Raw genomic sequence first — 21,770 nt, 5'->3', positions numbered from 1 at the left:
TTTAACAATTTGTGGTAAGGATTCTGCTCTCCTCAGGAAAGGAACCAAAATCTGAAAGAATTAGGGGAAAATTATTTAATAAATCAGCAATTAATTATGCAAAAGTTCTTTACTCTCCTTCATTAGAATTTTTCCCAAGATTTTATTTAGGGCTGGAAATCCTTCTATAACAGCCAATGGGAATACTTTGTTATTACAGTATATAAATACTTACTTATAATTTCAAGGTTTTCAACTTTTTTGGCCAATCTGTGTTTTTCTAGTTGAGTCTGGTTTAACAGTATCTCAAGATTTTGTTTTTCCTCTGCTTTTCCAAAGAGTTCTTCACTCAACCTTTCTTTTTCTCTGCGATATGAAGACAAGTCCTAATATGACACAAATATTGGAAAATTTAGAATTGTGGCTACAATAAAAGTACCTTATAGAAGCCAATTTTTAATTGCATAATATTTCCATACATTCATGTTAGAGGCACCAAACGTTCATCGTATTTCAGAGAAACTATAAAATTTGACTTAGATACAATTTATTTTTTATTGATGTATTTTATATTATTTATAAGCTGACAGTCAGCCAATTTATATTATTTATAGGCTGTTCAATATCCAGAAGATCTCATGGCAAGTAACCATCCATAAAAACAAGATAAAATAAAGACAAATAAAGTCAAGAATATATTAGTTAAAAATGCACAGTAACAAATAAGGATTATTAATAGAAAAGTGATTAAGAGACTAAGGCAAGGTCAAAATAAATTCACATGACCAAAAAATCTGATTTCCTTAGAAATACAGAAAGATATGTATTGTTAGCACTAGCCTAGCCTCCAGGGAAGGGCATTCCAAGGTCACAGTGTCACAATAGAGAAAGCCCTCTCCCACATTCCCATAGAATGCACTCATCCCAGTTATGAAACAATGAGGAGCTCCTGCGCTGCAGACTGTAGGCAAGTATATACTGGGGATGTCCTCCTCAAGTACTGCAATCTTAAGCAATTAAAGAATTTAAATGGGGGTAGCTTCAGATGCAATTGGTAACAAATGGCTCCCAGTGTAGTTCTTTTAGAATTGGTGTTATTTTGTCTATGAAATATGTTTTGGATAATAGTCTTGTTACCATATTTTGTTCTAGAATATACAGTACAACACAGTACAATGCAGCTGGCCAAATGAAAAAAAATGTGACAGAATGGATCCAGGAGTAAACCAAGGCTGCAAATGATCTCTCAGAGGAAATGCAACCCCATCCAAAATAGGAGACTGATAACGTTTTTAGCCCCAGTATTTTTAATTCCAGGATTGAGAAGACTGAAGAACTTACTCAAGCATAACATTATCATTTCTCTTTTATTATCTGAAAATGCTTAATCAAAAGCTGTTACTACTTAAAAATTATTCAAACAATAATATGCTAATTTTTGTCCTCAGTGAAAAACTAAATACACAAAATTACTTTAGTCAAATCAGTCTAATACTGAAAGTTTTAAGCTAAATACTGCAAGATATTCTAACTCTACTAGTTTTATTGTAGACTAAGAATCTTCAGTAGTATTTATATTTAGAATATTTATACTGGGCTTATAAAATCTACTAATATAAATCCACTACAACACTGTTAATATCAAAAAGCAGCATTGTTATAAATATACCGATTTGCTTTCTTACACTATTAATAATTACCTTTAGCAAACATGTATTAAATTCAAGCCTAAGTATAAAAAAGTTTAAAAAGTACTCAATTGACTAAACTAAATTCAGTTCAATATGCACAATGTTACTTACTAACTTCAGCCTTGCTATAGTCTCCTCACGATCTTGTATTTCACTGTGTTTTTTTTTAATTTCTTCCTGTTAATGAAGAAATAGTATTTGTAAATGTTAATTATTTTTATAAATAAATATTTTAAACTGAAGAAGCAGAATATTATTTATTTCTACACAAACTGTGCCAGAAGTATTAGGGCAGTCACTGCAATAAATATCAGTCACCACAATTATTTATTATTATTGTTATTTCCTGCACATGCATAGATATTACATTTTTAAAATAAAATTTAAGTATTTTTTCTGATTTACTGTTATTTTTTTAATGTCCTGTTGCTTCTGGGATCCCCTGTATTTAAAAAACTTGTGCTCATTTAAACATGTGAACTATCGTAAGTATGCTGAATGGTTCCTATATAAATATTCACCTATAGAGGAACACTTATGCACCAATTAGCTGGGGCTGAAAACTCAATGAAAAGGAAAGTTTTCACAGTTTACTTCAATACAAGAAGGGAAGATGCCTTCCAAGCCTACAGGAACATAAAATTCTATAATACAGAGGCCTGCCATCTCCTCCACGGACCCTGCAAGGGGAAGAGACCCTCAGCAGGCCTTCTCAAGGTGTTTGCACCAGAAGAGTAGAATTAACAATGGCCGAATGGTACCTGACTATGTTTCAGATGCGATTGCTTTAACATTACAATGAAAGGTTCTCTGCTTACACTAATACATTTTTGATGCACCTTTTCTGAATACTTCACACAATTCTATTAAGTAATTTTTAAGTGGTTTTCTAAAATGCCAATCCTATTCATTATTTTAAGAACCTCTTAATTGGCTTTTAACAACAGACAGACCTTTTCCACTTATAAAATCTAGAAAAATGTCATATACATTCTAACCAACAGCAAAATATAAAAATTCTTATTCAGTTATGCAGAACTACACAAAATCCTTAAACCTAACATTATTAATTTCATTTAATCTGTAAAAATATACAAACCCTCTTCTGCATAAAATTTTATAGCATTTAAGATTTAAGACAAAAAATGTTCTGTGAAAGAAAATGAACTTTGGAATCTTTTCATGAGGAATTGGAGCATATTCTTGATGTTCTAGCAATTCACAAAATTCTCTTACCTTAGCCTCTCCAATTTCTTTATCTGCAGTTTCAAGCACTATTTCTTTATGCCTCTCCAACTGTTGGGCCAAATGATCAATTTCACTCAATTCTTGACACAGTTCTTCATTTTTGTTACTTAAATGAGCCACCTCACTAGTCACATTTTGCCTACTATCCAAAAGATCTTCTATACGCTTTTCAAGCTCTTTGTTTGTTTGCTGTAGAAATTCAACCTATAAATATTGACACCATATAATCCATTTCAGTTAAATACACCTGAACAAAATTTAGAAATTCCTTCAAGAATCTTCCATAATGAACAAGCACAATACCTTCTGCCCTTAGAATACAAATTAACACATTAAATCTATGGATGACAAAACAAACCTTCTTAAGTTATACACAATTACTTAAGCTATATTTTAGAGCCCAGACATTTCAATGAAATAAATGAAGAAGCAACATTTTTGCCAACATTACTAACTGGTTTATTAATGTTCAAGAACAAAGCAATCATGGAAAATATTAACTAAAATAAAATGGGCTTTGAGTCACAGATGTTCCAGATATATAGAAAACTGGAAGGGCATAAAGCACATAATTAAAATGGCTCTAACTACAATTTGCATGCACTCATTAAACCAGGATACCAAAAGCAATTCTCCAGGAAATGTCAATAATTACAGTGAAATCTCATTTTAATGGACTAATTGTGTCTGTTATTCATTTGTACGAAGATGTCATCATCCCACAAATTACGTAAATTGACGTGTGGCCTAATTTGCATTGTTTTGTAATGCTGTCATTATGCAAAATGATACTTGAAAATTGTGCCCATTGCATGCTAAGTCCATTCAATCAAGGGGTAGAAAATGGAAATTTCACTGTACTTTGGATCACAACTAAGTTGATCCGTATTTTAAGGTTCTAGGACACAGGTACAACAATAGTTCAAAGTTACGATGGCCTCCGAAAAAGTGCTTTATGACCTGTACTCATGTATGACTGTCACAAACCATCACACCACCCCCTGCAGTCACATGATCACGATTTGCAACGTTTTTACAATGGTTATTAAGTGAATCACGTGGTCATTAAGCAAATCACGTGGTCATTAAGCAAATTCTGGCAAAAAACATCAATTGGGGAAGCTGGATTTGCTTAACTACATGATTTGCTTAACTACCACATGATTCGCTTAACAATCTTCATAAAAATGATCATAAAATCGGGTCTGGTCACATTCACTTAATGACCAATTTTCCGGTCCCTACTGTGGTCGTTAAGCAAAAGCTATCTGTATACTTTAGTGTTCTCTAAGTGTATAAGCTGAAAGAGACTCAACTGTGTTACCTGCAAATTTAGGTGAGCAATAATCTTTTCGTTACTTTTGCTTCTGGCTTCCAGAGATATTACATCATGAGAACGACCACCATCTAGCGCTAGTGCTAAACGTTCAATCTCAGTGTCTCGGAGCTCAACCTTTGAAGAAAAAAATAGCTGTTTTTGTTAACACTGTCAGTACTATAATCATATGCCCATGATGTAATCACACACATTATGTGGCACTTGAAGCCAAGAACATTGGTAGTGGCAGCTATCCAACGAACTCGCCCACACTAATTTCCCCAGGGTTTTCCTTTCTCTACCTCCCCTTTGTGGCTGCCAGGGTCCTTGACTTCAAGCGCACCATAAAAAAAGTAAGGAGAGAAGGACTGTGGAAAGTTGGGAAAGTTGAATATGGTGCATTTGAACCCAAAACCCAAACAGCCTTCCCAGCCCCAATGTTACCACCTTTTTCTTTTCATACCACCCCCAGTTATTGCTGAAATTCTATTTCCTGCTGTCCTCTCAGTTCTTTCCCCGCCTTCTGCCTAGGACTTGCACATTTCAGTTCAGGGATAGAAATGAGCATATTTCAATCTGGACACAGACCATAAGAAACTAGCTGCTCTGTGCATGGAATGATCTGTGCATGGATTCATCTCTATTAAGAGATGAAAGTAAGTTTGGTGTAGTGCTGGCCTGGAAACCAAGAGACTATGAGTTCTGGCCTCCCTTAAGTATGAAAGCCAGCTGGGTGACTTAGGGCCAATCATATTGTCTCAGCCCAACCCACCTCACAGGTTTGTTGTGGTAGGACAATAGGAGGCGGGGGGGAGGGGAAGAGAGAGAGACAGAGAGAGAGAGAGAGGGAGGGAGGGAGGACAAAATTGAATAATAAACAACTCACCTTCAACACTACAGAAACTATAGATGGTATTAGAGAATAGATAGATGAAAATATTAAGAACTTAATATACCTGTTTGCTGTAATTTTTCATTTCACGTTCAGCTATCTCTAGTTTTTCCTGCAAGTCATCTACTTCAAGCTGCAGCTCATGAATTCTGAAATATTTGATACATACATAAACCACCTTCATCTTGTCTCTGTCATACACATAGACTGCTACTTCTTAACTATATTCATGAAAAAAGCTTTCCTTAGAACTTTAGAATCCTTCCCTGGTAAGGAGACTCAGAGTTATATATAGGCCTACGTTGTCATGTTTGTGCATTACAGAATGAAGTCTCCACAATTTGTGGCAAAAGAAGATCACCAGGGAAAAAATGAACTGATGGAAGATTGAGAGAAACATGGTTTCACAAAATCCAAAACCCTTTTTCTCTCCAACAAGACCCCAACTTATTAAAGAAACTATATCACTTCTAGACTTGATATATAAAAGGGAAAAAGGAAGCAGATGAGCTATTATAAGGTCTCCACTATACTCTTCCAATCTAATCTACTAAATGATATGGTAAGTAAATATCTATGTAGAAATGTTCTGCTTGTCACCCAAATATAGGGAAACATAACTATATATGTATGAATTGTGCATTTTTTCTAAAACTGTACAACCTCCCCATCCCGCCCCTAGTGTCAATGATTGATACGACCCTTGAAATATTGTTAATGATTAATCACCTGTTGTCAGCCACTTGAAGAAGATCTGCAATATATGGGTCATCTGGCTGAGGAACTGGATATGTGCCAATTCCTGAAGGAGGAACTGGCTGATCTATTTGCATACGCTGACGTCGAAATGGAATATTTCGTTTCCTACCACCTGCAAAGATAAATGTGTATAACCCGAAGTTTGGACTTATGTATATACAGTAATACCTCGGTTCACGAACGCTTCTGTTCACGAACAATTCGGTTCACTAACAGCAGCATTCGCAAAATTTTGCTTCCATTCGCAAACATGACCCACGGCCATCTTCCCTGCTCTTACACGTGGTCGTGGCTTCCTGTAGGCAAGATCGCAGTTGCAGACAGACACTGGCTGTGAAGCTTTTTGGTGTGCTTTTTAGCGTGGCTCCAAAGAAAGTGCAGAGCAAGCATGGTAGTAAAAAGAAAGTGCAGAGCAAGAATGGCAAGAATAAGGTTTTGAAGAAAATAACCATTGAATTGAAGAAGGAAATTGTAGAAAAGCATGAACGTGGTATTCGTGTGACTGATCTGGCCTCAGAGTACAAGATGGCAAAGTCGACAATCTCCACTATTTTGAAGAATAAAGATGCCATCAAAGGAGCTGATGTGGCAAAAGGAGTAACAATGTTAACCAAGCAGAGGACACAAGTGCCGAGAGAGGTGGAAAAACTTTTGTTAGTGTGGTTGAATGAGAAACAGCTGGCAGGTGATAGTGTTAGTGAAGCTATGATCTGTGAAAAAGCCAGGAAATTGCACAGTGATTTACTGCAAAAAAACCCCTCTACAAGCGCAACAAGTGAAGAATTGAAAGCCAGTACAGGCTGGTTTGATAAATTCTGCAAAAGAAGTGGCATCCACAGTGTGACAAGACATGGTGAGGCTTCCAGTTCTGACAAGGCAGCTGCAGAAGCCTACAAGAAAGAATTCGCGGAATTCATGAAGGCGGAAGGATATGTCGCTCAACAACTGTTCAACTGCGATGAAACGGTTCTTCTGGAAGAAGACGACGAACAGAACCTATATCACGCAGGAGGAAAAGGCACTGCCGGGGCACAACCCCATGAAGGAAAGATTGACCCTTTTGCTGTGTGTGAACGCAAGCGCCAAGCTGAAGATTAAGCCGCTACTGGTCTTTCATTTCCAGAGGGTTATGCAGCGCAGGAAAAAACAAGTCACATTAGACAGATTTTTCGCCAAAACTCAGCCTGCAGCTAAGAGACAAAGAAGAGAGGAAACCCCTGAAGGAGATCTCCCTGATGTCCTTTTGGAGGGGGACTCTCCCTCCAAACAATAACCGCCTCCCCACCCGCCTTCCTGTCCTCCACGCCAGAAGTCGCCTCAAGCAAGGTTAGTATTCTCTCTCTTCATACTGTACTGTACTGTACTTTGTTTCATATTTTTGTGGTTAAAAAAAACATATGGTTCAGAACGGATTAACCTTATTTACACTGAACCTTATGGGAAAATTTGATTTGGTTCACGATCAGAATCGTGGACCGAATTAAGTTCGTGAACCGAGGTACAGTAGAGTCTTGTTTAACCGACCTTCGCTTAGCCGACATATCCGATGCCCCTAAAAAAAACACAACACGCATAAATTGGCGATGAGAAAAGTGTGCCGCTTGTTTGCGAGCGTGAGTGTACTCTTTCTTGTTGCTTCTGACAGTGCAGTGCTGCAACGCAAAAATCGATTGCAACAGGTGAAGCAGGTGCGCGCGTCTAGCCTATGACTCATGTGTCGGTCATGTCTCGCCTTTCCTAATGGTTGCTCAGTGCAGTTTGTTATTGTATGCGGATCGTTTTTTTTTTTTTTTACCGCACTCAATCGTTACTGTGTGTTATCCGACATTTTCACTTATCTGACGTTCTGCCGGCCCGTTTATGTCGGATAAGCGAGACTCTACTGTACCACTGTATAAATTAGAAATTGCAGGATTTCATGTTTTTGAAGTAAAGCTACTTATCAGTGACACTTTAAATAAGATCTTGTTGTGATTATGTGAACACCAAATAATACATTTAATCATGTACTAATTAAAAATTTATAACATAGATATTCAATCTTTGAGCTGCAATAAAAAATGATGCATGATTAAGAAATACTAAGGACATAAGAATACATAAAATAGTGGTGGGGCAACCTGTAGTCTTGATGTGACTCCCAGGACCTGTTTTGTAGACCCCAAAACATTTTTAATTTTTTTTCCCAAGTGGATGGAGTCATGTTTCTGATTCACAGTGGAAAGTGGTGATGAAGGATTTTAAGGAGTAAAATGAGTAACTTAAGCCTTGCTGACAGTTAAGGCATCATTTCACCATCTAAAATTCCCAGTCTTGGGGGAGTTTTAAGTGAAAGACTTATCTCATCAATAGCTGGTTTATAGCCTATAAGTATTGATCATCTAAAAAGATGATCTGGCTTCCTCTCCCTTCACCCCCCCCAATTCAAAACAGACTAGATATATAATGTTTAAAAATATAATATACAGTTCACAAAGCTATAGTCTCCCTTGGGTCAAGCTTGACTCCTGGTGGACATGTTTCTTTGGCAGTAACGTAGAAGCAGTTTGCCACTGCTTCTTTCAAGGATTCTTTTTCCATTTTTCTTCCCAATCTTGTCTACTGGTACTCCCATCCAAGTACTAAACAGGTCCAACCATGCTTAGCATTTCTGAGATCCACCAACGTTAGTTAGAGGTTGTTATTGTCAAGCAAATTAGTATATGAGTCACTAAAATAGGTTTTACACAATAAAACTGAGAACTGAATAGAGCATAAAAATAGGAAGACAGAATTTGTATCTGGCGCTCAGAGAACAACAAAATAAAGATGGTTTACATCTCATTTGAAGCCTAAACAGGAAAGTTACTGAATCTCTTTAGAGAAACAGTACCAGAGTCCATTGAAACAAATACTCATTTATTTGCTTTGCACATGCTGGTTCTGAATCAAGTGCTTAAACTGATACCTTGCTTACCTTAAACTGACCAGAGCCAAAGAAACAGTAAAGATACTTAAAGAATAGTAAGAGTACTCAGAATTAAAGCCCACTAAAAGAATTAGCAAACCAAAATGATGAGCACATAAGTTGGCAACGTACCTGGTGTCTGTACCACAGCTTGTAGATTTTTTTCTTGAAGCTGTTGGATTTTGTCAGTCTTGGCTTTGTTTTCTTTTTCTAATGATCTCATTTTATGTATATATTGATTATTCAAAAATTTCATGTCTGAATTCTCATGTTCAAATTTCCTCAAAGTAGCTTTCAAATCTGTGAGGAAAAAAAATTCTTTGCCCTATTTGACTTTAAAAAAATAAAATAAAAATGCATAGGAAGCTAGCATGTTGAAAAACAAAATGTCAGCATCATCTTTATTTCCAAGAATGGCTCTAGAACAGCTTTGTTAAGAAATAAGAATGGTAGGTTGATGCAGCCCAGTTGGTCAGAAAGAAAGGGAGGGGAAGTAGAGTACATTCTGGGAGTTCTAGACAATATGGAGAAAAGCAAAGGAACATTGCATGACTGGCCATGCCTCCTGTTTTAATAGAGAACACCACTATAATAGTCATTTTGGGAGCATCTCAAAATTGAGTATACATGCTCACCACTCCAAAAATGTTGCATTCATTATGATAATGAGAAAATGGTTAAGGTTGAACTAAATTACTGGCATTATCAATGATTTAATTATCAGGAAAAGAATTAATTCTATTGTCAAATTCAGATTCTATTGGGTTTTTAAAAATGTCAACTTTGAACAAATAATACATAATGTTTTTTCCAAAATAATCTGAAAAATAGTTTTATTTCTCTTAAATATTAGGGAATCTATACAAATTGAAGAGCACTCATATAAAAGTATATATTTAGATAGATTACTAAGCTACTATATTGAATTCTACAAGAATTTGTACATTAAAATGTGATTCTGTACAATATACAGGTAGTTCTCGCTTAATGTACTTCACGGCCACCATGACGGCCATGGGCCTGACTCAGATTATTTGGGACCCGACTCAAGACAGTGGACTCACACCGGATTTAGTCTTCTTGTTGGAGCAGTGGCAATGTGACCTGAAGGGAGAGTTACATCTTTCCCCGTTGCCATGGTCAGATCATGCCCTGGTGGCCTTGAGGTTCTCGTATGCCGCCCCCTCTGCAGGGAGGCAGGACCTATTCAATCAGTCCGCCCCTGGCAACTGATGGACCCATTAGGGTTTCAGAAGGAGCTGGGGGTTATCCCCGAGGTCTTGCTGCACGGTCCAGCGGAGGCCCTGGCTGCTGCCTGGAATAGGGCGGCACCCGGGGCCTTGGACAGGATCATGCCTCTTACCCATCCGGGCCCGTCGCTCCCCATGGTTCACGGAGGAGCTGAGGGTTCTGAAGAGGTTAAGAGACGCCTGGAGTCTGGAGTGCCACTGGAAGAAGACAAGGACCGAACCCGACCAAACACAAGCTAGAGCCACGGTTAAGGCCTACCTTGTGGCGGTAAGAGAGGCAAAATGTCAATATTTCTCCACTCTTATTGCATCCACAGAATGCTGCCCAGCGGCCCTGTTTAGAATCACCCAATCCCTGTTGGGGAGAGGGGGTTCAGAAAACCATCTACAGGGCAGTGCTAAGGAATTTTCTGAGCATCTGCAGGATAAAGTCGCTCAGATCCGTTCTAAGTTGGACCCCAAGCATGAGGCATGGTCTGACAAGATACCTGGGGAATGTCTTTGCCGAGTTATCTGGGACTAGTTTGATCCTGTTGGTCCTGAGGAAGTGGACAGGATCCTCCGGACTGTAAATGCCACCACATGCCTTTTAGATCCATGTCCCTTATGGCTGGTGAGGGCAGCCAGAGAGGGGATGTGTGGTTGGGTCCTGGCGATGGTTAATACATCCTTGAGAGAGGGGATGTTCCCTGCGACCTTTAAGGAGGCACTGGTGCGCCCCCTCAAGAAACCATCGTTGGACGCTACTGTTCTGGATAATTTTCGGTCAGTCTCCCACCTCCCCTATATGGGGAAGGTGGTTGAGGTGGTGGCACTGCAGCTCCAGAGGATTCTGGATGATAGAGATTATCTAGACCCCTTTCAGTCAGGTTTCAGGCCCGGATATGGAACAGAAACAGCATTGGTCACACTTATGGATGATCTCTGGCAGGGGTGGGATGGAGGTGGTGCATCCATCCTGGCTCTCCTTGACCTCAGTGGCTTTCGATACCATCGACCATGGTATCCTTCTGGACCGACTCAGGGAATTGGGGGTGGGCGGCATAGTTTTGCATTGGTTCACCTCCTTCCTCCAGGGCCGGTCCTAGTCGGTGTTGATAGGGAAGGAGAGATCAGGCCCACAGCCCCTCCTTTATGGGGTGCCGCAGGGTTCAGTACTCTCTCCTCTCCTTTTTAACATCTACATGAAACCGCTGGGTGAGATCATCCATTTCCACGGGGTGAGGTATCATCAATATGCCAATGATACTCAGTTATACATCTCCATCCTGGGGGAGGTAAGTGGTGCTGTGGCTGCCCTTTCCAGGTGCCTGGAGGCTGTGGGGGTCTGGATGGGGAACAACAGGCTTCAGCTGAACCCTGGCAAGACAGAGTGGCTGTGGGTTAATGGCCCCTCGGTCCCTAGGAATTTGCCATCTTTGGTTCTGGATGGGGGGCACTGCCCCAGACAGACCCAGTGTGTAACTTGGGAGTCCTCTTGGACTTACAACTCCTGCTTGAAGAGCAGGTGGCAGTCATGGCCAGGAGGGCCTTTGCACAACTTCGTGTTATCCGCCAGTTACGCCCTTTCCTGGACTGAGAGGCCCCATGAACAGTCACTCATGCCATGGTCATCTCCCATATAGTCTACTGTAATGCGCTCTACATGGGGCTACCCTTGAAGAGTATCCGAAAGCTTCAACTGGTCCAGAATGCGGCTTCATGGACGATTTTAGGTACATCAAGATCAGCACATATAACACCTTTGCTCCGTGAGCTGCATTGGATGCCAGTTTGCTTCCGGGTCCAATTCAAGGTGTTGGTTATCACCTTTAAAGCCCTATGTGGCATGGGTCCAGGGTACCTGAAGGACTGTATCATCCCGGTTACATCAACCTGTCCCACCTGGTCATGCAGAGAGGGCATACTATGGACCCTGCCTGCAAGAGAATTTCATCTGATAGGGTCCATGAGGCGAGCCTTCTCTGCAGCAGCCCCTGCCCTTTGGAACATCCTTCCCCCAGAAGTGAGATTGGCCCCCTCCCTTTCAGACTTCAGAAAAAAAACTGAAGACCTGGTTTTGTCATTATGCATGGGGTGGGGATGGGAATAGTCAGTTTTGGGGATGGCTGGTTCCCTAGTCTTACCTTTGACCAATATTATCTGGTCACAGGCTGAAATAATACCACCATCACTTGGATTTTATTATATTTAATAATTGTATTTTATACTGTATTACTTATGTTTTTATTGGTTTTAAACTGTTGGTTGTGAACTGCCCAGAGTCCATCCTTGTGGGGAAGTTGGGCAGTGATATAAATTTGATAGATAGATAGATAGATAGATAGACAGACAGACAGACAGACAGACAGACAGACAGACAGACAAATGTCCACCCATTCAGCAACTGTTTGGTGCTGAACAAGGGATACTTACAACAGGTCCTTGTAGTTGTGGCCATTGTAGCAACCCTGCGGTCATGTGATTGCAATTTGGGTGCTCAACGATCAGCTCACAATATGACATCACAGCGTCCCACATCACATAATCACCATTTGAAACCTTCACTACAAGCTTCCAACAAGCACGGTCAATGGGGAAGCCGGCAGGAGGTCACAAATAGTGATTGTGTGACCGCAGGATGCTGTGACCACGCAGGATTCGCTTACGACGGCAACTGGAACTATCGGAACTGCCATCTTAAGTTGGCGTGGTCACACAACATTGTGCTGTATGACTGTATCACTTAGCAACGGAGTTCCTGGTCCCAATTACGGTCGGTAAGCAAGGATTACCTGATTAATATTCAACTCAAACCCAGTTTCCTAAAAATTGTTTCCAGATTCCTGATCTGCATGTACTTGCACAAAAAAAATTCAGTAGTTGCCTGATCTTTTTGTGAGGAAAACATACCTTTGGATGAAAGAAGCATGTTTTTAGAAGCCTCAGATGAATGTGCAGCACCCTTGAAGCTGGTGGGAACTAGGCTGGTTGTAAAAAGCCTTATCACAAACATCCCCATATACCAAGGTATCTGTCTTGAAGGAGGATGTGTTCTTCCTGGCATTTGGCACCTTGAATTAATTTGTTTCTTCCTGGCATTTGGCACCTTGAACTAATTTGTTTCTTCTTCCTTGTGACACTATTGTTTTCCTTGTAGATAGCAGATAACAGAGGGGCAGAAAGTAACTTGAGAAGTATTACTTATTTAGGTATGCCTGCATCATCATATGAATATGTATGTGTATGCATTCTTTTTCTCTTCCCCTTCTTGTAGAACTGTATAAATATCAGGGTATCCATTTTGCCTGCAGGGGAGTGTCTCCCGCTAACCCTTGGTGGGTCTCCTCCAGTGCGCACTGTCTAATAAACACTGCAATGTAGCCTTAATTATTTTGCATTTGAGTCCTGCGTTTTGATTCCACATTTTAAATAGAAATTAATTGTACAAGCTGAATTCAGCCTCTTCTTTTACCTTCTTCCCAAATTAATCCAAAATTCGAAACAGTAAAGTGTAGTACCACTGCCTGCGTTTCCCTTTTGAGCTTGAAGGTGTGGAAGAGGGCAGTAGGAAATGCCGCATGTCTTGAACAGGATTCTTAAGTATAGTATCAAGGGAGAGGATTTGCAGAATCAGTGACAACACTGTTTAGTTAGCTAAAAACAGATAGCAAAGACAGATTACAAAATCTTGACTAGAATTTAAAAAAAAAAATTGTATTACCTTTGACCTGTTCTTCCAATTGCTCTTTCAGTTTCAGAACTTCTAAGTGCAATTCATTATTTTCACGTGTGAGCCTAGCATTTTCTTCTCGATAAGGTTCCAGAACAACATCAAAGTTACTGCATTCTTTTTCAATTTTTCCAGCAGATAATTTTGTACTCCGGAGGCTCTCAGTTGTATGAACAAGGTCGCTAAAATTCAATAAAACAAATAATTAGAATATCGAACAAATATTGAAACTATACTTATAATTTCCTACATGTTAAATCACCACATATTAGAATAGTATCCATACATTTTGAAGTTATTTTAATTAGTAATCAATTCTAATATGTTTTCTTTCTTAGTGTGCATGCAAAATAGGAAATAAAAGTGCAAGAAAAATCTTACATCCTTCCTGAAAAGGGGAATAATAATGCCTTATAAATTGCTGAACTGGGCTATCTCCCCATAAAGAGTTTTATTGTACCTGATCCAGGAATTTTTCAGAAGAGGTTTAGCAAAAACCGTAGGTGTCTTCAGAGAAACAAGAAAACAGTTTTCCTGAAAATCAGATTCTTCTGCAATATAAGGCTGCAGACAAGAATTTGTTCTAGAATTTCTTAAGTAGACTTGAGGCTTCCAGGGAAGAAATGATGAACTGAAGACGGCTCTGCTAAAAGTGGCATAATTTCTCTCTGGACAAGGAAAAATCACCCACAAATGCTTCTGACAGTTGCTCCTTACAAGGAGACCACAACACAATGGTCTCTGGCGGATTTAGAGCTCTGGAGAAGAGGGAACAATCATCTTGCTCAAACCGTGGTCAGCGCCTTTGAAAGGACACTGGGTTTGCATACTTTCTTTTCTAATCACTTTTAGAAATTGCTTGTTAACTGCCTTTCAGCTACAGGTAGTCTTCGCTTAACAACCATGCATTTAGCGACCGTTCAAAGTTATAATGGTGCTAAAAAAGTGACTTACAACCAATGCCCATCATGTCGCAGCACCCCTGCAGTGAAGTGATCGTGATCCAGGCACTTAGCAACCAGCTCACACTTACAACGGCTGCAGCATCCCGGAGTTACATGATCTCCATTTGCAACCTTCCCAGCTGGCTTTCGGCAAGCAAAATCAGTGGGGAATCATGATTCACTTAATCACATGAATTGCTTAACGACTGCCTCAAAAAAGGTTGTAAAATCAGGTCCGGTCACATGATTCACTTAACGACCACATCACTTAGTGACCTAAATTCCACTCCCAATTGTGGTCATTAAGCGAGGACTACCTGTATTAGGAACCTTTAGACTGACAGGTTTTACAGTACCAGGTGAGTTTATTTATTTGTTTATTTATTTATATATCACATTTATATAACCGCCCATCTCACACAAAACAACTCTGGGTGGCATACAACGATTGAATAAAATAACACGTAGATAAAAACAATCATTATAAAAGATAAAGTTATTAATATGCAACATTATCAAAAAGTTTTAAAATTTTAAATTTTAAAATATATAAACCCCACGGAGAGAGCAGAATATCAATCATAGAGAAGCCATCTAAGAATGTCTCCAGTTCCCAAAGATCCCCTGGCCTGATGACATAACCATGTCTTCAGGGACTTCCTAAATGATAGCAGATTATTTGTTACTTCTGGTAATTCTTAACGGAGTTTTGTTGACATCAGGACTGAAATGAGATTTTAAGGATTTGGTTATAGATAAGAGATGGAATATGGGAATAAGAGATCATTTGTATTTTAAGAGAAGGTGATAAGTTACTAAAATTGTTTATACTTGTGATGAAGGGGGAAGTCACTTCTTTATATATTTTTTTACTTTACTATATTCTTATTTTTTCTTTCTTTTCTATTTTTGTCTTTTTTCTTTTCTGCACCTTCTATTTTTTCTTTTTCTTTTCTTTTTTTAGTTTGTATTAGTTTTTATTGTTATAAATTGTAATCTTTAATAAAATTACTATAAAAATAATTTCTTAAGCAGACTTGAGAGTGTTCCATATGAACTAAAAATATACTCTACAATCAACAAATTGTGAAATAATTAAAAGGCAAATATAGAAAAAGATTTTTGTAGACAAAGTAATCAAAGAAAAATTCCTTCTAAATTGGAGTTGCATAAGTGTAAAAAACCTGTCAATGGCAAAAAGTAGATCCAAGGTCCTAAGGCAACTTTGGACCCAACTGGAAGTCACATGACTTGCACATTCTCAAACACAGGCTCAGTCACCCACAGGTGGCAAGGTACTACAGAAGATGGCAGTACCAAATGACTGGCTGATTTTGAAAAAACTAAGAACAAGGCTGGTTAGTGCTTAGCTGGGAAACTACAGGAGATATCATGGCTGTAAACTAGACTGGGAAGTTAAAGAAGTATCTTGAAAAAAACAAAAGCAAACCATTTCCATATTGTTGACAACAAAATTGCATGCTTATAAGCCTGTAGTCAACATGAAATTTGATGCTTGAAAATTAACTTTCTACCTTAAAAAAAAAAACTTATTGAAGATTGATTCAAAGTAAGTAGTGGTTTTAATAGCCAGCATATTTGCACTATGTGCACATCATTTTTATTTATTACAGAAATGTGCCTACTAAACTGTCTGCACACAGCTCTTCATTCCAAGCACTTACTAATACAAAAATGCTTCTATACAATTAATTACAATAGTTTTTGAAATTATTTAATTGCATTTTGGTGAAACAGAATATTTGCTTTGATAAACCCATTCCACAAAATGGTCAAATTCCTCATAATCAAAAATTTGTACCAATCTCAAAGCTCCTACAAGTATTTTTTTTTTCTATTCCTTTTTTAATACCTGAAAAGCTTTTCCACCAGAGGCAAACTTTCCACTCCCAGTGGTTGTCGATATCCCAGCTGATCCAGTCGTTTCCTTAAATTAACAAACTTCCTCTCTGCAGCTGTAGTCATTGTGAAGATTTTCTAAACAAAAAATTTGGTTAAAAAAGTGAACCAGCAAATCATTAAAACCAATACAAATTACCATGCGCTAAAACGTGAACTTGAAGGACCAAGCCATATGCTTGCCAGCACTGGGTAAAGTCATAGCAAAGAAGGTGCTATGGCAGTTCAGATTACTAGAGGAGGTCAACAGGGGAGGGTGTGGGTCCAAACCAAACCCTTACTGACCTAATCAAATAACAAAGTTCACACCTGGCCATGGCAACACAATCCAGTGTTATCAGCAGCCTTAAAACTTTATTATTATCATTATAATATTTTTATCCCACCTTTTTATACATAACTCAAGGCATGAACATACCTAATACTCCTGCCTTCTATTTTCCCCACAACAACCCTGTGAGGTGGGTTGGACTGAAAGTGACTGGCTCAGTCACCCAGCAGCCTTTCATGCCTAAAGGAGGCCTAGAACTCAGTCTCCTGGTTTCTAGGCTTGGAACTTAACCACTATACCAAGCTTCTATATACATTCAGGCAGTCAGGAGAAGAGATTCATGCCAGTTACTAAAAAAATCATTTGGGGAGACAGAAGTTCAAATCCTATTCAGTCCTTACTAGGGCCACTCGTTCTGTCTTGGATTAAGGACAGGGTGAATATAACACTTTCCATGAGACACGCCACCCTGAGCTCCAAAGCTGCTTCTAGAAATTACATGCCCAAACTTGGAAAGCACATTATGCTATAAAGGGAGTAATACAGAAGCGAAGGGAGCAGGTCAGGGCAGAAAGGAAGAAGGAAGGTGAAAGGTATCCGAGGACCGGATACAGAGGCAAAGGGATGGCCTGGAGGCGAGGGTTTAAACGGAGAGCTTGCGGCCACCCTGCCCGAGAACTGCGACTGGGGGCGCCCTGCAACAATCGCACGAACCTGCTGAGGCCTCCCCAGGCGCCCCGCTCTCAAGGCCTAGCAAGCCTGACCCCTTTCGGATGCTACTCCCTTCGGGGCGACGTCATTCTTCTACCGTCATCTAGTCGCTATGGAAACGGAGCCCCGCGGCCTCAAATCGCGGCCTCGTTCGGACGCGGGAGAGCCATTGCTGCTGTCCCACACGTCTCGCCCCTCATCAAGCCTTGGAGGTAGGGACGGCTCGACTCCAGCTTCCTCTTCCCTCCTTCTTCGCCGCCGCCAGAAGGCCAGCGGATGGGTCGAAGGAGCCGTTTGAAAATGGCGCGCGGAGGGTGGGCGACTTCCTCCCCGGGTCGCCCCAGCAACCAGTCGAGCGCGAGCGTTGGAAAGCAACTGACAAGTGTAAACGTCTCGCGTCCGCACAGCGGCCCCTGCTGGCGTCTGGGGGAACTGGCAGCCCATCCTTTGGAAAGAAAACGGGACTTGGGATCTTCAACTCAGGCTGATGGCACAGCTGGATTTAAAAAAAAAAAAATCATGCTTTTTTTCGATCTTTTGAATCTCCTGCCTAGGAAATATTCTTTGCATCCAGATAGAAATCTCCATGTCCAAGTATAGAGAATACATTTGTTATCTGGAATTAGCTTTTTTTTTAAGCTTTTTTAACATGGCAGTCTAGGCCTCTTTTCTAACTTTAGGAAAGCGTATTTTTCTTCTGGGCCAAGGCTGTTTCTTTTGGTATACAAGAACTTGCCTTTTCAGCAACTGAACAATAGACAGCGTATTCTGAAAAGTCCTTGAATACACTTGCAAGTTTTAAAGATACAAACCTGGCTGGTAAAGAAAGCGATGTAACCCATTAATTTGCCACTTATGGAATGTTATCTGTAACCAGTGTTTTCTGTCGTTCAATTCTCATGTGTAATCAATGTATTACTTGCTTTCCGTATGTAATACATGTATACCGAATGTATGTATCATCTGTTTCTGTACCCTATAAAAAGACTTGACCACCCCTCCCTTAATAAAGGCTTTTTGCTTTGCCTGAATTACTGGGTGGTTCATGTTTTCCAGTAGGCTAAGAAGCCCCCTTTGCAAAGGTAAAAACTGTTTCTCTCCCAAATTCAGGGAATAAGTCTTCAGCTCCACACCACTTGGGATGCCTGACTTTTAAAGGCAACACATTCATTCTGTTAACTTTCCTAATTGGTTCACTATCTTCCTGTTAGATTTCATGCAGCTCAAGAGGGAGGCAGAGCCATGACAAGTGGATTCACCGAGGATGGGAAAAGGATCAAGTTTTTTTGTTAGCCACTACTCTTCATCTGTATTACCATTGAAATACATTTCCAGAAGAGACGGGCATCTCCCTAGTTGGCCTGAAATCTTGGCTTGAGTCTATGTTGTAATACAAAACACAGACCCCCAGAATTCCAAGAGCTTCCAAAATCAAAATTCTCTTATAAATCTTGACTGATGAGCAGGTAGCCTTTGCACAACTGATCCCAGCTTAACCCAAAGATCTTCTAAGAGAAACCTCCAATCTCCCTTCCATGCCACTTTCTTGAACTTCCAGGCACAGGTAGAAATTTGAGGGCAGCTACTTGGCAACATGGTTGTGATGGCCAATCTCTAGATACCCATTTAACCAATAATCTATCCTTGCAAGATTGCAGGCCCAACTGTGATTTTTTATTTCCTAAGAATGCTTCGGAAGTGCCTATGCGGAACCCAGAACTGAAGCCATCTGGAATTTATTTTAGACTCTGGCTTTCTACTCTAATGAGATGTTGAAAATCAGGATGATTAATGCTTGAGGCTGGTGCTCTCCTTTCCAGCACGCTAGCTTCGCTTAAAAAAAAGAAACCATCTTTGAAAAATGTGGCACATTAAAGTTTGGTGAGTGCCAAGTTTCTGAGCAGTTGGATACCAATGAATTTCTTGATGGGTACACGAGATCTACCCAAGCATGCAAAAAACTGTCTTGTTAATCTGGTTGACAGACCATTGCTTCTTGTGATCCCAAGCTGAACTATCAAGGAAGCCAATGAAATTTCTCAAAGTTCTCCTTTTTTTCTATTGATTGCTAATATTAGATTACAAATCTTAAATATAAAAATGAGAGACTCCCATCATTCTACACCATTTCAATGCAAACTGGCGGGGTTTTTTTGCAAATGCAATTGTTATTTATGACCACATTTTAACGGCACCATAATATATACTGTTTAGAATATAAAATACATCAAGAGTTTTGTAACTGCAGGACAAATTTGTACAGTATTATCAGTATGGTAACATTTTATTCTTATTTTGTTCTCCAACTCAATTTTTCCTTTAGATTTGAATCAGGAGAGGCTGTGCAAGTATTTGACATTTGCCTGGATACAGTAATGTTCTGAGGGCCATCAAATTGAAGCTGCCCAACTGAAATGAAAGTAATATGAACAAATGGTTCTTAGGCCTAAGAATTAGAAAGGTACCTGTTGAGTTCCTCTGGGGGGAAGAGTGGCATAGAAATAAATAATGCTTCTTTGAAAGCAAAGTACACTTTATCATTTGTGTTTATAGTGTGATCAAATAGCATGACAACTGTAGCTATCACATGCTAGTTCAGGTTTTTTTTTATATGGTCATTCGAAAGTACATGGTGTAAAAACAGCCTTGTGAGAGGGAAGCAGTCAAGCATTTCTACGAATTCCTTTCTTGCTTCTAAATAGAAAGAAGGGTGGGGGGACAGTGAAAGTGTTGCAAAGAGGTAGTCCAGCTTCCACATCATTTCTACCAGTAATAATTATGAAACCAGTAGGTGAGAAAACATAATTTCCATAGCACATGGAATCTGCATCGACTGAAGATATATAAAGTAGCTTGAGCTAAAACAGAACAGTGAGGAAGAAACTAAGAAAGGCAAATACATTTGCAAGTGCATTCTGTGCCCAAGTGAGTTAAAGATTACAATACTAGGGTAGAATGATAACACAAAGAGAGCTCAGAAAACCTAAAAGACATTTTGAATTTCAGCAGACTTTTTCCAGAAGGGTAGCATCTTGCATTTTTCTTTCTAAATACAGCCATCTGAACAAATTTACAGTTATGATGCTTAAATCTAAAAATTTCAGTGTTGCCAAGGAAACCTCAATCAATGCACTGAACATTACTTCAAGTACAATCACTGGCTGCTTCATCTGGAGAAATAAAGCCTTTTTTCTTTTGTGCCACAGCTAATAATCTCCCTCAGGAAATAAGTATTTTCTTTGTAAAGAACTTTTTTTTTACTTCAAATCTAAATAATGGCAATTACATAATCATGTAAATTGATTCTCAAAAGCTCAGATATCCTATCAATCTATATATTAACATGCACTGATTCCCAAAACAACACAGATATTTATATAATCTCTATACTTAAATATTAATTTCTAAAAGCAAAGGATTAGGAAAGCAGATGAGTTTAGTATAATAAATGTACATTTGACATACCAGTTACATGTGAAAATGTATATTTCAACAATTTTTTTCCAGCAGTTAGGCAATATATCTACCTAGGCTAGTTTTCCAATTGAATGGACTAGAACTCTCAGAATTCCCAGCCAGTGTGTCCAACGGCCATACTGGCTGTGAATTCTCAGAGCTGTAGTCCAACACATATACATCAGCATAACATTGAGGAAAGCTGGCCTAAGTAGTCGTAGTTCATATGCATGAAGATAATTAAGAACACCCTTACACTTCCATTCCTCAAAATAAACTTCCAGTGTCAGCAATGCTTTCCAGCAACTTTGTGAGCTTATCTTGCTTTGCACCAGGCAAATTTCAGTGTGACTGTGCAATACTGGAGAAGTAATCTAAAATATCCTGAATAGTGAATTCCATAGTAATTCCAGAACCAGGATAGCAACGTGCTATTAAGCCTTCAAAATGCTTGTACTGCCGTATGAATTCATCTTGCATAGAATGCCACACCACCTACCAGAAAGAAAAAAGGAAGCTTTAATAACTGAAAAGCTCCAGTCCAAAACTCCACAGGTCATGTCACATTGAATGCTTTCAGTGTTACGTTCCAGAAGTACCAAGGGAATGTGCATTTAATTTCATGCAATTTCATGCGCTTGAGGCACAAGGTGAGTTTCCACTGAGATACTA

At 39.3% G+C, this 21,770-nt stretch overlaps 2 protein-coding genes across 10 annotated transcripts in view; both read right to left on the bottom strand.

Moving 5' to 3' along the window:
* Positions 1–18,125, bottom strand: part of CEP135 (centrosomal protein 135) — a 56,361-nt gene extending 38,236 nt beyond the window's left edge. For all 3 annotated transcript variants that reach the window (XM_025168114.2, XM_088130926.1, XM_088130932.1), the window contains exons 1-10: positions 17,646–18,125; positions 16,614–16,738; positions 13,788–13,978; positions 8,967–9,134; positions 5,858–5,999; positions 5,193–5,277; positions 4,243–4,371; positions 2,907–3,122; positions 1,782–1,847; positions 215–365 (exon numbers count right to left, since the gene is read on the bottom strand). In XM_025168114.2, coding sequence (XP_025023882.1) covers positions 215–365; positions 1,782–1,847; positions 2,907–3,122; positions 4,243–4,371; positions 5,193–5,277; positions 5,858–5,999; positions 8,967–9,134; positions 13,788–13,978; positions 16,614–16,726 — 1,261 coding nt within the window. In that variant the 5' untranslated portion in view covers positions 16,727–16,738; positions 17,646–18,125. The remainder of the gene's footprint in view (positions 1–214; positions 366–1,781; positions 1,848–2,906; positions 3,123–4,242; positions 4,372–5,192; positions 5,278–5,857; positions 6,000–8,966; positions 9,135–13,787; positions 13,979–16,613; positions 16,739–17,645) is intronic.
* Positions 18,126–20,591: 2,466 nt separating this feature from the next.
* EXOC1 (exocyst complex component 1) overlaps positions 20,592–21,770 on the bottom strand; it is a 33,647-nt gene continuing 32,468 nt past the window's right edge. For all 7 annotated transcript variants that reach the window (XM_088130899.1, XM_088130905.1, XM_088130910.1 and 4 more), the window contains one exon: positions 20,592–21,593. In XM_088130899.1, the coding sequence (XP_087987025.1) occupies positions 21,441–21,593 (153 nt within the window). In that variant the 3' untranslated portion in view covers positions 20,592–21,440. The remainder of the gene's footprint in view (positions 21,594–21,770) is intronic.

This window comes from Python bivittatus, unplaced genomic scaffold, assembly GCF_059951505.1.
Source record: "Python bivittatus isolate LINGU-HERP-01145 unplaced genomic scaffold, Pbiv_v1 ctg000070_np1212, whole genome shotgun sequence".
In the NCBI taxonomy this organism is placed as follows: Eukaryota; Metazoa; Chordata; class Lepidosauria; order Squamata; family Pythonidae; genus Python; species Python bivittatus.
This window is presented reverse-complemented; position numbering and strand designations above follow the sequence as displayed.